The 15,168-nt window shown below is 39.7% G+C and overlaps 2 protein-coding genes across 10 annotated transcripts in view; both read right to left on the reverse strand.

Annotated features, from left to right (window-relative positions):
• The window catches only part of emx3 (empty spiracles homeobox 3), a 28,376-nt gene extending 26,553 nt beyond the window's left edge, over positions 1 to 1,823 (reverse strand). For all 5 annotated transcript variants that reach the window (XM_077609139.1, XM_077609138.1, XM_077609136.1 and 2 more), the window contains exon 1: positions 1,243 to 1,823. In XM_077609139.1, coding sequence (XP_077465265.1) covers positions 1,243 to 1,588 — 346 coding nt within the window. In that variant the 5' untranslated portion in view covers positions 1,589 to 1,823. The remainder of the gene's footprint in view (positions 1 to 1,242) is intronic.
• A 968-nt stretch (positions 1,824 to 2,791) lies between these two features.
• The window catches only part of nfkb1 (nuclear factor of kappa light polypeptide gene enhancer in B-cells 1), a 21,150-nt gene continuing 8,773 nt past the window's right edge, over positions 2,792 to 15,168 (reverse strand). For 4 of the 5 annotated variants that reach the window (XM_077609130.1, XM_077609129.1, XM_077609131.1 and 1 more), the window contains 10 exons: positions 14,799 to 14,962; positions 14,573 to 14,731; positions 13,919 to 14,023; positions 13,611 to 13,841; positions 12,324 to 12,452; positions 10,504 to 10,614; positions 9,778 to 9,922; positions 9,643 to 9,706; positions 6,540 to 6,755; positions 2,792 to 4,416 (listed from right to left, as the gene is read on the reverse strand). In XM_077609130.1, the coding sequence (XP_077465256.1) occupies positions 4,249 to 4,416; positions 6,540 to 6,755; positions 9,643 to 9,706; positions 9,778 to 9,922; positions 10,504 to 10,614; positions 12,324 to 12,452; positions 13,611 to 13,841; positions 13,919 to 14,023; positions 14,573 to 14,731; positions 14,799 to 14,962 (1,492 nt within the window). In that variant the 3' untranslated portion in view covers positions 2,792 to 4,248. The remainder of the gene's footprint in view (positions 4,417 to 6,539; positions 6,756 to 9,642; positions 9,707 to 9,777; positions 9,923 to 10,503; positions 10,615 to 12,323; positions 12,453 to 13,610; positions 13,842 to 13,918; positions 14,024 to 14,572; positions 14,732 to 14,798; positions 14,963 to 15,168) is intronic. The other variant, XM_077609134.1, reaches the window with a different exon arrangement.

Consider the following 15,168-nt stretch of genomic DNA (forward strand, 5'->3'; position numbering starts at 1 on the left):
AAATTTACCGTACCAACATTAATATTATTTTATAATATTAATCAAATTGAAAGACAATAACCTAAAATACAAATAGCTCAATCAAAACTGAAAATGATCAGTATTAAAATCATTAATACATGAGTTGATATGAACATGTTAAAATGCACACAAAAATATTAAAAGCCAAATGTTGCACACGCGCACGCACACACGCACACTAAAAGAAAAACAGAAACAAGTTCACGAATACACACAAAAAGAGCACAAAAAAGTCACATTCCCAAACACGCACAAAAATAAACACACACAGACAATCCCCCAAAACACAAAACACTCACATTGAGGCAACCCCGAATACACACAGGGACACCCATAAAACACACACCACCAAAAAAAACGCGCGCACACACCCCAGAAACACGATAACACAACAACAACAACAACAACAACTACAACACACACACTCACACGCATACAAAAACCACTAAAATGAACGCAAGCGCGCGTAGAAAACACACAAATTCATTTAAAGGAAAACAAAGGAAAAAGACAAGCGCGTGCGTGTTTGTTCTGTTTTGTCGAGTGACATTTGTTGGGGTATTTCTTTTAAATCCGTAATGTTATTTTACTAAAATATAGTTGGAAATAATGTACTCAATTACATTTTAAAATTCGTACATTACTAAATAATAAAGAAAAAAGAAATAAAAAGTAAGCTTTTAATCCTCGTTTTTAAAATACTTTATTTGTTTTTAAATGGCTGTGATTTGAAAAAAAAAATCATTTCAGCTACTTTCCGTTGCAAAAGATGTACACAAACGAAATAAGCCTTGAAAGATTTTCAAGTTTAACTCATTGGCTGCCATTGACAGTGCTAAATGTCCAATCTATCCAATCAAACTTTAGAGAAATATTTGTAATGAAAATGAAACGTTTTCCAATCTTTTTGGATTAAAAAATAAATGAAAAAAACAACGTCAACCAGTTTGGGCCTAAAAATTAACAATATTTTTTAACAATTAAAAATAGAATTTACGTTTATATTTTTGACCAAATATCCACAAATTCTGAACTAAACTAGACAAAAAAATAACATTTTTGAACTCCCTATTTAAATAAATCTATCCCTTTTTAAAAACAGTAGTATTTCAGAAAAAAAGACGTTCTTTGCGATGTCGTTATATCGTGCAACGTCAGCGAATCCGTTCAATATACACATTTATAAACAAAATTTTAGATACCTAATCTGTGAGTTTTTACCTGCGAGCGCATGCACATATTTCTGTTGGTTGTGGAAGATCCAGGCCGAGGCGGGGGGAGGCTGGCGGCAGAATACGTGCAGTCCGAGGTTGGTTCCGGCGGACCAGTCCGAGGCCCGGACGAAAGGAAAGCCCGGCAGAAGAAGCCCGGCGGCGGCGGAAGCGGAGGAGGAAGCGACGGCGTGCCGCCGAAGGGCCTCCGGGAAACGGAGCGCGGTGGGCCGGACGAGCTCGTCCGAGGCGGGCCGCTGATGCTGCTTCTGCGGCTTCCCCACCAGAGCCTCGATAGAGAAGCACTTGTTGACGCCCGCGGACATGCCTGACGGACCCCCGAAACCCAAACTCATAGCGGAACCATCTCCGCCTGCGTGCGTTTAGGCGCGCAATCAGCACGTAAAGCACCTGCCGACGCGGAAGGTGGGTCGTGCCATTCCCGATTTTAATGACGCCCCTTGTCGAAGGAGGGGCTTTTCGGGTTTATTTATTTCAAATCGTCCAATTCAGCTGCTTAGAGGAGTACGGGGAATGCTAATCTGAGTGTCATCATCATCTCAATTTCTGAACCGCTTTATCCTCATTAGAGTCGCGGGGGGTGCTGGAGCCTATCCCAGCTGACAACCATGCACACTCACAATTTAGTGTCCAATCAGCCTACCATGCATGCTTTTGGAATGTGGGAGGAAACTGGAGTACCCAGAGGAAACCCACGCAGGCTAATAGGTGGACCGACCTGGATTTGAACCTTGGACCCCAGAGCTGAGACCGACACGCTAACCACTCACCCCACCAGGCTGTCCAGTGTCATCATAAGTGGGACTAAAATCATTCACATGAGAACTCATTATATTTGCGGGTTTTCGTTTAGATAGCGTTAAAAATGGCATCTCTTATCAAGTTAACCGTTTTATTTACGAGTATCATGACAACAGTGGTACTTAGTTACAGTAATGTAGATTTAGATTTTTCCATCTCTGAAAACGGTCATTGTGGCTCCCTCTAGTGGTAGACAAAGGTCTGGGACAATTTAATAATAATCGGACAGAGGCTTTGTTATCATCATTGACTCGACAAAAGCCTAATTGTCATCATACCCAGCTGCGTATGACGAAATTGGTAGTTAAATTTACAACGATGCCTCTACTTACGAATCATTCAACAGGTGACATTTCAGGTTACGAAATGAATGTCAATTATTGTTCCCAAATGCGACAATTTGTTCAAGTTACAAAACGTCAAAGAAAGAATGGCATATCAAAAGCAGTATAGCATATAAATAAAAGTCATAGCCTAGCAAGAACATACAAACTCCACACATAGAAGACCGACCTGGGATAGAACCCACAACCCCAGAACTGTGAGGTTGACGCAATAAGAACCAGGTCGCTCAATTTAATTTGAGTGAATTTAACCTGTTTTTCTGAGTCATTGTGGTGGTTTCCACTGTAAACTTTTGTGAATTGTAGAAAAATGTCAGTTTCTTACAATATTACAACCTTTTGAGTATAGCCACCGGGAAGTTAAACCACACAGAGGTGACACTTACACCAATAGTATTACAAAAAAAACCTTTATTCATCATATGTATAAAAAATGGCAGAGAAAAATTGACGGTGAGAGCCGTCCAATCTGTTTTCAACTGGATTTCATTTAACTGCTGCCATTGACAGCGAGTCATTAAATCCATTTGAAGTGGCAAGGCGAGCATTGAAATGATAGACATCCAATCCATTTGAAGCGGGAGGGGCTGGCAATGATCAAACAACTTCAGATAACACACAAAAGTTCATTCATTTATTTACTTTGGGGCAATTTAGAGTGTCCAATCAGCCTATGCCCATGCATGTTTTTTTTAATGTGGGAGGAAACCAGAGTACCCAGAGAAAACCCACACAGGCCAGGGAGAACATGCAAACTCCACACAGGTGGACCGATCTGGACATGAACCTGGGACCCCAGACCTGTGAGGCCAATGTGCTAACCACTCAAGCCGCCGGGTCGACCTACTCAAAAGTTATTGTTATTTTAAATATGTAGAATTTTAATGAGTTCCCTATTAAGGGTTTCAGGCTAGAACTGTTGTATTAGAACAGTGGGAAGTTCATTCATTCATTTTCTGAACCGCTTTATCCTCACCAGGGTCGCGGGGGGTGCTGGAGCCTATCCCAGCTGACTTTGGGCCAGAGGCGGGGGACACCCTGAATCGGTGGCCAGCCAATTGCAGGGCACGAGGAGACGGACAACAATTCACGCTCACACTCATACCTAGGGGCAGTTTTAGAGTGTCCAATCAGCCTCCCATGCATGTTTTTGGAATGTGGGAGAAAACCAGTGCCTGGAGAAAACCCACACAGGCCCGAGGAGAACATGCAAACTCCACAGATGCGGACCGACCTGGATTTGAATTCAGGACCATAGAGCTGTGAGGCAGACACGCTAACCACTCAAGCCGCCGGGCCACCCAGTAGGAAGTTATAAGTGGTAATATGCCAAAAGTCACTGTGAAGTGAGTAAATACTGATGTAAAAACAGATCATTTTTAAGGAACGTCTATCACTGTCAACGGCAGCCAATAAGTACTAGTGGCATTTTCTTCCCCTACTGATATATGTTCTTGAATTAAAGGTTGGATTAACCCCCCCGCCCCAAATTTGGTCTGTTATTATTCAGGGGAAAAAAAGCTGAATACAAAAGCTAAAGGAGTCATCTTTTTTTTCCTTAAAAGGACCCAAAAGCACACATCAGAAGCAATTTATGCACAAATTCAAGTCATAGCAAAGTTTTTTTTGTGTGTTTTTTTGTTGTTGTTGTTTTTTGTGTCCTGATCAAGTCCACAGTAGTGGAGCTAAATTTCTGCGCTTCACTTCCTGAGATGTCATCTTAATTAATTTCTGACAAAAACGCAGGGATGAAAGTCAAAGCTTGTTTCACCAAAGTGGGATTTTTTTCCGGGATTGTCCAAAGCATTTCAAATCGGGGGAGCGGTGAGTTACGGCGAGGGACAGGATGCTCACGCCGGCGTAAGCTCTGTCCCGCCGTCACGAACGCGGGCTTCGGAGTCCCCCGGGCGGAAGTGGCAAAACGTTGCGGCAGGAGCGCAAAGACATGGCGCCTCGTCCTGGGGGGAACCAGCCGATCTAAGTGCGGCTTCCAGGTCTCGAACTGAGCTACCAGACACCTGAAAAACACCAAGGCCGAAGAAGTATTAGGAAACTAAAGGTAATTTTCGGTATACAAAAAATATATAATTTTTTTTTTTAACTCTTAAATCAAAACCTAATAAAACTTATATTCCCAAATTGTTTCAGGAATATATTTTTTTTGTCTCAAATTCTTATTGTTCCAGTTTAAAAATGCACCTCCCTTCACAAAAGGTCACCTGTAACCACAGACCCAAAAAAAACACTAAGACATATAAATGTTGTGTTCTAAAACAAAATTCCCAAAAAATTCTCCAATTTGTGGTTATAAAAATTGACATTAAAGAAACAATCTGCTAAATAGTTATTTGGGTAATTTTTTCCATTTATATTGTGTTTTCTGTGCACATACCAGTAATTTCTGGGGAAATGCCTGTGGTTGTTTCTAATACATTTGCCAAAAGAGGCCAGAATCTCAACAAATCGGAACAGTGATTCGTCAACCAATGAAGGAGTCCCCACTCCTTCATTGGTTGACGAACAAGTGGAAAGCGGAAAATCATTGCTGATGTGCTTCTTGATCATTGGAGTAGTACAGGTCAGTGTTTCCCAACCTTTTTTGATTTCTGCACTGATAAAAATCTCAAGGTGCACCACTAGCTGAAAATCTTCTTTCTATATATTTTTTATGTATTTATTTTTATTTATATTTTTCATGATTTTAAATTTTTATTTTTATTTTTATTTATTATTTATATTTTTTATGATTTTGAATTTGTTGAAATTATTTTTTATTCTTTATTTATATTTTTTATGATTTTTAATTTGTGTAAAATTATTTTTCATTTATTATTTATATATATATTTTAAATTATTTTCTATGTTTTATTATTTATATTAATTTAAAACTATGTCACCTATATTAACATTATAAAGTTGTTCTCATTAAAAGTTTTATCAGGAATTAAACAATCCCACCCAAATTATTCCAAAATCAATTTTTTTTTCACACTGGTCTTACGTCATCAAAGTTAATGTCTGCAGACCCTGAACAGCTTCCAGTTCGACTGATGTTAAAATAATTAATGCAACGCTTATTTTCATTTTTGACTTGTTCTCCCAATATTACGCAAAAGTCATGTGCTCAGATACTTTACGTCGGCAAAAGTTGATGCCCCTGAAACCAAACAACTTACGGTTCACAGGAAAACTAATGAAATCTCCTAATTTTACGACTTTTTTTCCCTCCCAATATTACTTCAACCACCAAACATTACGAGAAGAGCCGTTTTGTGCTCACACAGACTTAACGTCGACAAAAGTTGATTTCATATTGCAATTTTAACCTTGTAATAGTTTGATTATAATCTCTCAATATTGAGTTTTCTTTCTGTTAGGATTGGGTTGACATTGTTATTTAAGTTTCCTTCGTGTCTGCTGATGTTCGTCTCCCTACTCTTGTTTGTCCCTCCTGTCTTGCCGTTTTTCTTAAGAAAAAATCATCGCACGTGGTATTTCTATGATATTGTATAAATCGATTGCTGGATTGCACATTCCTAAAAAATGTTGCCTGCACGTTGACCAATTCAAACAGGAAGTCATGTGAGCAGTACAACCAGGAAGTGTGTCCGTAGCAGTCTAGTTTGTCATCCCTAGGTAAGATGGCGGCGCCCTGAGCGAGTAATGGCAGGCACAATTAAGTGAGTTTTTTCAACTTTTATGCAAGATACGGGTTACTTTTTTCTTGAATTTCATTTATAGACGTCAAAATAAATTTGTCTTATGGCGTTTTGTCCTTGTCACCTTGCAGTTTTGTGCATGTCAAGTCTTATTTGTGCGCATATAAGCCGTACCCTCGATTCAGTCATTTTTTTGAGCGACAAATACAGCATATATGCGAGAAAATAAGGGTAACTATTTATGATAAGAAATGAACTATTCTTTTTACTCAACATTAAAGCTTTTGTACTACCGTTAATCATTTCAAAAAAATATATATATATTTTTTTTAGACCTAACATTAATCAAATGGATAGGACATTAGACGCCATCATTGACAGCCAACGAGTGCCCTAAAAACTCTGTACTTCTTATATTCTTAATGTCTCCCTAACAAAAATAAATACAATTAGTGAAAATTTTCATCTATCCCTAGGTTTACCCCAAAGCTGTCCATGAGCGTCTTGAGAGCATCCGGGCTGAGTGTGAAAGCAGCCTTGAGAATTCCCTGGACCAGCTTTTCCCAGTGGGATTTTGCCTCGCTGTCTGTCACGCTTAAGCCAAAACGCCGTCCGCCAAGCTCCAACTCACCCCGAGGCGAGAGTGCCACGTCGGGACATTTGGGGCGCCGCTCCTCATCGCATACAAGATCCAACACCTGAACGCAGAAACGTTAGCTAGTAAGCTCTTTTCTTGATGTGAACAAGTTAGTAAAACAGAACAGAATATAGTGGTAACTCCACTTACAAATGCTTTTACATATGACATTTTCAGGTTAGGAAACACTTTGATATGCAAATTACGATTCCAGCATACGAAAGCAAGATCCAAGTTACGAACTCCCCCAAAATGTAAATAGATTTCCCAGATCCGTATATTTTGAAATTGTCTCACAACAACATTAAGAGGGTGTTTGTCATCCCGGAGTTTTTTGTTTGTTTGTTTTTTTAGCTGTGGTAAAATATGAAATAATTCAATAAATAGTGAAATAATTATATACAGTATTTTCTCACATATTAGCCGACTCTGCGTATAAGCCGCACCCTTAAAATCGTTGAATTTTACAATTTCTCTCGTATAAGACGCCTCCTGATTCACAATTTTCACCTCCATATTCATAGTTTTAATAGGGAAGTGTTACTTTGAATGGAAAATCATCGCACGTGGTATTTCTGAGATACTGTATGAATTGAAAGGCTCGTCTGCTGGATTGCAGATTCCGGAAGGGTGTTGCCTGCACGTAGACAAATACAAAAAGGAAGTCAGGTGAGCAGTACAACCAGGAAGTGAGTCCGTAGCGGTCTAGTTTTCACCAAGTCTCTGGGTGCAGTAATAGCATGAGATACACATTACATAGGTAACAAGGCTGGTACTTTAATGATCGACCACAAGACCTTCGATCAGCCTTAACAACTATTGGGATGTGCTGACATGGTTAACACTACGAAGACATGTATCAAGGCTACTCACGTCTAGCCAGTCAGAGAACATTTAACTACGGTAAGATGGCGGCGCCCTGAGCGATCAATGGCAGGCACGAGTGAGTTTTTTTTCACGTTTTATGCAAGATACGGTTTATTTTTTTCTTGAATTTCATTCATAGACGTCAGAATACATTTTGTTTAGCATTTTATCTGTTTATCTTTCCTCTATTTTGAAATACATTATCGTATCGGCCGCATTGTCTTTAGTTATGGCGTTTCGTCTTTGTCATCTTGCAGTATTGTGCGTGTCAAATCTAATTTGTGCGCATATAAGCCGTATCCTTGATTCAGTCATCATTTTTTTTGCGACAAATACGGCGTATATGTGAGAAAATACGTTGTTTTGTTTACATTAAATGAGTTTTTAAATTATTTCATGACACTTTTTAAAATGTAATTCCCATTTCAATTAATTAATGACATTCAATTATGGATTTAAAGATGTATTTATAGATTTAATTCTATCTCATTTGGTCCTCAGTAGATTTGAGACACTTCACCATTCAGTAGGATGAGAAATTGTCTCATTATTTATTTAGTATATAGATAAATACAATACAAAACAATATTTAAAGCTTGAAATGTATGTATAAAAATATATATTGAAGTAAAAAAGTAAATGTATATATATATTTTTAAAGAAAGAAAAAGAACACTTATCTTTTATAAATAGAAAAATATTATTCACGATTAAAAATATGAATATTTGCGTTTAAGTGATTCTTCTTCAATTGACCTGGGATGGCTGCCATTGAATGATCGATCATGTTTCAATGCCACTGATTTCTAAGCAGTCAGTGGCAGCCAATAGGAGTCCCCCTTCCCAAAACCAAACGTGCACATCCAAACTCTTAATTTTTGGTCCAAAAGGGGTAATTTTTTTTTGGAAAATGGTGGATTTTAGGTTTAAAAAAACAACCGGTTAATTTCAATTGTAGAATTCATCTATTAAATAATTGGCCGAAATATGTTACTTTGGGTCTAAAATGCTTCATGTTTGGTCCATAATAACCATATTGTTAAAGAAAAAATATAAATGACATTTTTTGTCCAAAAAAAGTGAATGTTTCGCACAAAACCCTGCCAATGAAAATGGATTACCGTATTTTCACGCCTATAAGGCGCACATAAAAGTCTTAAATGTTCTCCAAAATAGACAGGGTGCCTTATAATCCAGTGCGCTTTATATATGGACCAATACTAAAATTGTTATCACGATAAAATAAAATAAATCAGTCGATAGGGTACACCATCCTCTACAGCTCTCACAACTACGGCAAGCAGCCCTGACTACTATTTTCCTGTAGAAAAAGTACTGCGCAGTGACTGCTGGGATATATAGTTCTTTTGTCAATACACCCAATGGATTGTGGCCTGGCGATCGGCATCAACACAGCTTTACGAAGCATGGACGCTAGCTACTAGCTAGCTACTAGCTAGCTACTATTTCCGAATGAATTGTGGCCTGGCGATCGGCATCAACACAGGTTTACGAAGCATGGACGCTAGCTGCTAGCTACTAGCTAGCTACTATTTGCGAATGGATTGTGGCCTGGCGATCGGCATCAACACAGCTTTACAAAGCATGGACGCTAGCTGCTAGCTACTATTTGCGAATGGATTGTGGCCTGGCGATCGGCATCAACACAGCTTTACGAAGCATGGACGCTAGCTCCTAGCTACTATTTGCGAATGGATTGTGGCCTGGCGATCGGCATCAACACAGCTTTACGAAGCAACTTTCATGGATTTGTGAGTGATGATGACGTGAGTACATTGTAAAATGGCTAAATAAAGTACAACCGAGCTCAGTTTTGCTTCCGTTGCCTTTTTAAAAACGTGTTTTTAGCGTGTGGGTGTAGCGTGTATGTTTAAGCTAGTGTATGTTTTGCCATGCCTGGCTGCGTCTATAAAAACGGTGCGTCCTTTGTGTGTAAAATACAGAAATAGCACTCGTTATTGACACTGCGGCTAAAAATACAATGCGCCGTATAGTCGTTAAAATACGGTAGACATCATCGCCATCAGTTAGTTGGCTCTAAAAAAGTATTTAAATCGCACCTTGCAAAAACGGTTCCTGATGTCGATAGCTTTGTCTCCAGGTGAGCCGGCCAGGTGAAGCACACTGATACATGGTGGCAAGGGTTAGTGCTAAAAGACAGCGGGCCGAAGCATCGATTTCTCGGGTGCGCTCACGTTTCTCCATCCTCGTCCCGCGTAGCTGTCGGAGGGAGGCGTGGGTCTGGCAAGTATGCCGCGTGCCCCGCGGCCAACGCACTTTTGACGTTCGCTGCTGCGTCTTGGTCGTCTGGACCCCGTGACCAGTCACTGATGGAGGTTTCTAAAGGGATTTTCCAAACCATTCTTACCATAGAAGCTTTCACTTGAAAGTTTAGCTAGGTTTGGGCGATAAATCGATTTGATGAATGAATTCAATTTTTTTCCAATTCCAGATGATTAAAATATATATATATATTAGTTTTTTTATTCATTCATTTTCCGTACCGCTTATATAAGGTTATTTTGTTGTTAAAACTGATTAGTTTTTGGTTACTTAAAAAAATGGTCATAATTTTTGGGCGTTTGCTCCAAAAAGGCAAGTTAAAAAAGATTAATGAAGTAAATGGTTATTATTGATAACTAATAAAAAGCTAATTTAACTCATTGGCGGGCATTGACCACGTAGACGTACAATCGATTTGAACCAGGAGGGCAGAATGAACAGAGATAGATAGATAATAGATAGATCAAACTAGAGGAAACATCTAGCACCACCAATGGCACTGAACGATGAGCAGTCGCATCAAGTCCTCCCAGTTTAAATTAATTTGACATCTATGTCAATGGCAGCCAGACTGCTAAAAGTGCTAGAAGAAACAACCCTGACCCAGCAATCCAATAGCAGTCAATCGCGTCGCTTACCGTGTTTGACTTCGCCTCCTCCGAGAGAGGCGGCGTATCCACCGGGACAAGCTCCTCCCACTGTGGATCCTCCTCTACTGTAGTTGAAGGTGGAGAAACCCTGCATGAAAGCTGTCGGATAAAGAGCACAGGTAGGTCACTCAGGTGGCTATTTTGCAAAAGGAAGAACTTTTTCTATGGCTTTGCTTATCATCCCTATACAAACACTCTTTTTCGGGAATAAAAACTCCGACAAAAGTGAAGACTTACAAATTCTGCATTTGTTGCAGAATTGTTAATGTTGATAACTGGAGATTGTTCTTTTGATCAGTTAAAAAGTAATTGCCTGCAGAAAAATATGTTCTTACATCAGAAATGCACCGTGTTTACATACGTAGAGAGTGTGCTTAATCTCACAGAGGTTTTGACACAATTTTTTGTCCAGGTTTTTCTTGTTTCTTTTTAACATCCCAGATATTACTCCGCATTTGAGAACAAAGACAAAGGACAGTGGTTCTATTATCTTTGCCATTCCACGGCTAAGGAAGCTCTCTTTACAGTTTTGAACAAAGATGCTAAATACAATTGTGACGGCAGTGTAGTATCATATTTCCACCTCTGTCAGCAAAGGTAAACAAAAAAATATGTCATATAGTACAACTGTAACTCTACTTACAAATGCCCCTACATACGAATTTTCCAGGTTACAAAACACTGACATAAATTATTGTTCCAAGATACAAAACTCTGTCCAAGTTATGAAACATCAATAGAGGCATAGCATATGAATATGACAAGGAAATGCTACAACGGTTGCCGTGGACTTAACTTTCTGCAGCCAGCATGCAAGGGTACTCTTAGTGGTTACACACTTTCAGCAAAAAAGTCAGGGTGCCGTTGCGCACCCAGCAGCCCTTGCACGCGTGAATGCACCACAAAGAGCATCACGTGTCGATATGTCACCATGTGAGTGACGAGAGAGTGTGGGAGAGAAAGCGAGCAAGCAAGGGAGAGTTTAGCATGTTTGAAGACGTGCTTACTGTTTTGTTTGGTTAGGTAGTGTGCCGTCATTTTAATGGCCTAATATGTAGTTTTCTTCTATTTTTGCTCTTTTTTGTGTACATATTTCATACAAAATGTATTTATTCATTCATTTTCTGAACCGCTTTATCCTCAATAGGGTGGCGGGGGGTGCTGGAGCCTATTCCAGCTAACTCCAGGGCAGAGGCAAGGGACACCCTGAATCGGTGGTCAGCCGATCGCATACAAAATTGTAATTTTTAAAGGGTTTATAGCGGGTACTAGTACAGATTGTAGAACGAATTATGCAAATTCAATGGAAAATATGCCCCTACTTATGAAAAATTCAAGTAAAAAAAACTTCTGGAATAAATTAATTTTGTAAGTAGAGGTACCACTGTATTTTGACTTGCACGATGAGCACAGAATGAAGCTGTTATAAAATAACCCATTCTGATTGAATGCGAGAACCAAAACAATAACTTGTTTGCTATTTTTGATCAGCTGCAATAAATTGTCAATATTTTTTTTAACGAAAAGTTAGGTGCCAACAGGGAGAATCAAACCGAGGGGAAAATATACATTCCCACCGCTTAGGTTGAAGAGCTTAACCATGAGACTGCATGTTATTATGCATTACAGTCAACTCAAGGTGTTGGCATGCTCTTGAAATATGCATAACCGCACTTTGTGGTTGGGTGTGGCTGGTATTTTTTTCATTTTTTTCCCTACCACAAACGAAATGATGTGGACGTAGACTTTTTGTTTGACAGAAGGGGCAGAATACTGACAACTGCTACATGGCCTAACCCCGCCTTTACCTCCTCCGGCAGAACCTTGTCCTCCTCGGTGCAGGCTTCCTCCCGATCCAGCTCCGCTGCTGCCGTGATCGCTAAAGTCCTGCAAGTTGGGCAAGGTCTTCTGACGCTTCCTCTGCACCTCTTCTTTATCTACACACAGAGGCAGACACAAGGTTCATCTGGCTTCTTTTTTTTTTACAGGCCAAAGGCTTAAACATTTGGAAAACAATTATTTTCTGGTACCCGGGTTTTAATAATAGATACCAAATTTTTCATCTTTTGTTTGGCGTTAAAAGATTACTAAATAATAATAATATAATAATAAAATAATAATGTTAATTTAACAAAATGTAAAATTGGTTAATTTCTCACCAAAAGTTAATTTCTTTGAATCCAAAATGTTTAATACCAGTCCAACAGGTTTAATATTGGGTAAAAAAAAAAGAAGTAACATTTCTGTTTAAAAAATGTTTACTTTTGGTTCAGAAAGGCTAATATCTTTTTTTAAAAAATTATGGTCAAAATTAGGATATGTTTGGTAAGAATTGGATCATGTGAATTATTTTTAATGCACGATTTCAAGTTATACATCTTTGTCAGCATTTGAATTCACTCCCGTTGACTCGGTTAAGCGTCTGGTTGATTGAAACAGGGAATACTGGCTGTGAATGATCCTCTTTCAGTGCCATTGAAAGGCCTAGCTGTCCAATTCATTTGGACCAGAATGGGGTTAGTACCCCAAAGGTGAAAATGAACCATTTATGAAAAAAAAAAAACCTTTAAATGAACCGTATTTGAAACCAACATTTTTTTAACCCATTATTAACCCTTTTTGACAAACTATTTGTAGCCCTAAGCAAACCTTTTTATTAATAAATCTGAAACAAACTTATCCAAAAATAATATTTTTAGACCTAACGTTAACACCCCTATTTTTTGTTAAGCAAACAATTAACATTTTTCACGTTCAAGTTAAACACTATATCTAACAATAATCTTTTTAGACCAAACGCCAATCGTGTTGCACTCCAAATCAAAATCTTAAAATCAACCTTTTAACATCTTTTTGCCAAACATTTATCTTTTTGTACCAAACATTAAATCTTACCTATCAAACATCCCGCAGTTATGACAAAAAGTTTACAATCCTTGGCCTTTTATAGGCCAACCATTTCACTGATTGGCCGCCATTGATGAGACTAGAGCTAGACGTCCAATATATTCGGACATGGAGGGGCAAATAGGTAAATGATGATACCAGTCGACGGCAATTAATGTTTTGCGGCGACGGCCCTACTCGTGACGCACCGATGATCTGTGGGTGGTAGGTGAAGGGTTTGGGCTCGCTGGTCTCATTGTCAGACTTTCTCTTGAGCTGCACAAAGACGTTGGCGGGCCTCTGTAGGTTCTGGTCTCGATATTTGGGCGTCTTGAAGACAATGGCGAACTGCCTGTGCACGTCTGTGGGTGAGAAGTCACCCAGAGCTTCCCAAGTCAGACCGGAGTCATCTTCCTCGAAGAAGCGCACCTGGATGTCGTCTGCGGTGCGGCGGGGGGCGTCAGTTAGCATCCAGTCCACAAAGGAGGAGGAAAGCAATTTTTGGTGAAGTATAGACCTTTCTGGACTTTGTCACACAGGAGGTAGACTTCGTCTCCGCCACTCACGCAGCCGGCCGTACGGTCCATCCTGACGATCTTCAGATTGGATGCATTGGGAGCCTCTAAACACACGGCAAAAAGCAAGTCAGCCATTTTGCTTGTAAAATGGACCACGACCTTTGGCTACTTGGCCTTAGTCTTGGAAAACAACTTTCCTAAATACCCTGTGTGTGTGTGTGTGTGTACATACGCATACTCATATCTAAACACATTTTTACATTTACAAAAAAAAAAATTCTTTCTAGAATCAAAATATTTTTTATAGAACTACATTCATACGACCAATTCAAACGAGAACTGGCTGTGAAAGCTCGCGTTTCAGTGCCAATGATGGCAGTAGAAATCCAATCCATTTAGACCATTGGTGTTAAACAGATTTTTTGTCGCGGGCCACGTTGTACATTTACTTTCTCGGGCCGCACAAAATGAGACGCAGGGCCAGATTTGGCCCGCGGGCCGCCACATTGACACCCATGATTTAGACTTTTCAAATGGATATAACGTCTAGCACCTTCAACGGTGAGTTGGAAAAAAAATCCCTGTAAAATTTGCTATTCCCGGTAGCTTTGGTTGGTCTGTGCGCATTTAGACAGGCGGCGGTGGACACTGACTGCTGTCGTAGATGGGGTACGAAATGACAGGTTGCAGAGGTCTGGTGAAGCCGCCGTCGCTGTCGGGAAGGAAGGCGGTAAACATGAGCCGCACCACGCTCAGGTCCATCTCCTTGGCCTGGGCACAAGCAGCGCTGCCGATGGCGGCACGCTGGCGCTCTGCACACACAGTACAGTCAACAAAGACCTGGTAGCTCTAGGTCGAAATGTCCACTCAAAGACTCACCGGTTAGCTCGCGGGGCACGCGGCCCTCGCCCTGCAGGGCGTCCACGTCCGGGTGGATGCCCAGGCCATAGTTGTAGCCCATCCGCAAGGCCTCCGTCATACGCTCCTCTAACGTCTTCGCCACATTCTTCTTGGTCACGTGCTGGATGCCCAAGTTGGGGAAACTGACCAACCAAAAGCATTTTTTTATGTAATAAATGTTTTAAAATAAAGAAATGTTTACTGTCATTTTATATTAAATATTCAAAAATCCCATTTAAAATAAACATTTTCTGGTCAATTGAAACAACTTAATGGGGGAAAATGTACCTATTCAATTTAAAAATATATATACTAAATGACAAATGGGGGGAAAATGAATATTCCTATA

Source organism: Stigmatopora argus, chromosome 9 (genome assembly GCF_051989625.1).
Source record: "Stigmatopora argus isolate UIUO_Sarg chromosome 9, RoL_Sarg_1.0, whole genome shotgun sequence".
NCBI lineage: Eukaryota > Metazoa > Chordata > Actinopteri > Syngnathiformes > Syngnathidae > Stigmatopora > Stigmatopora argus.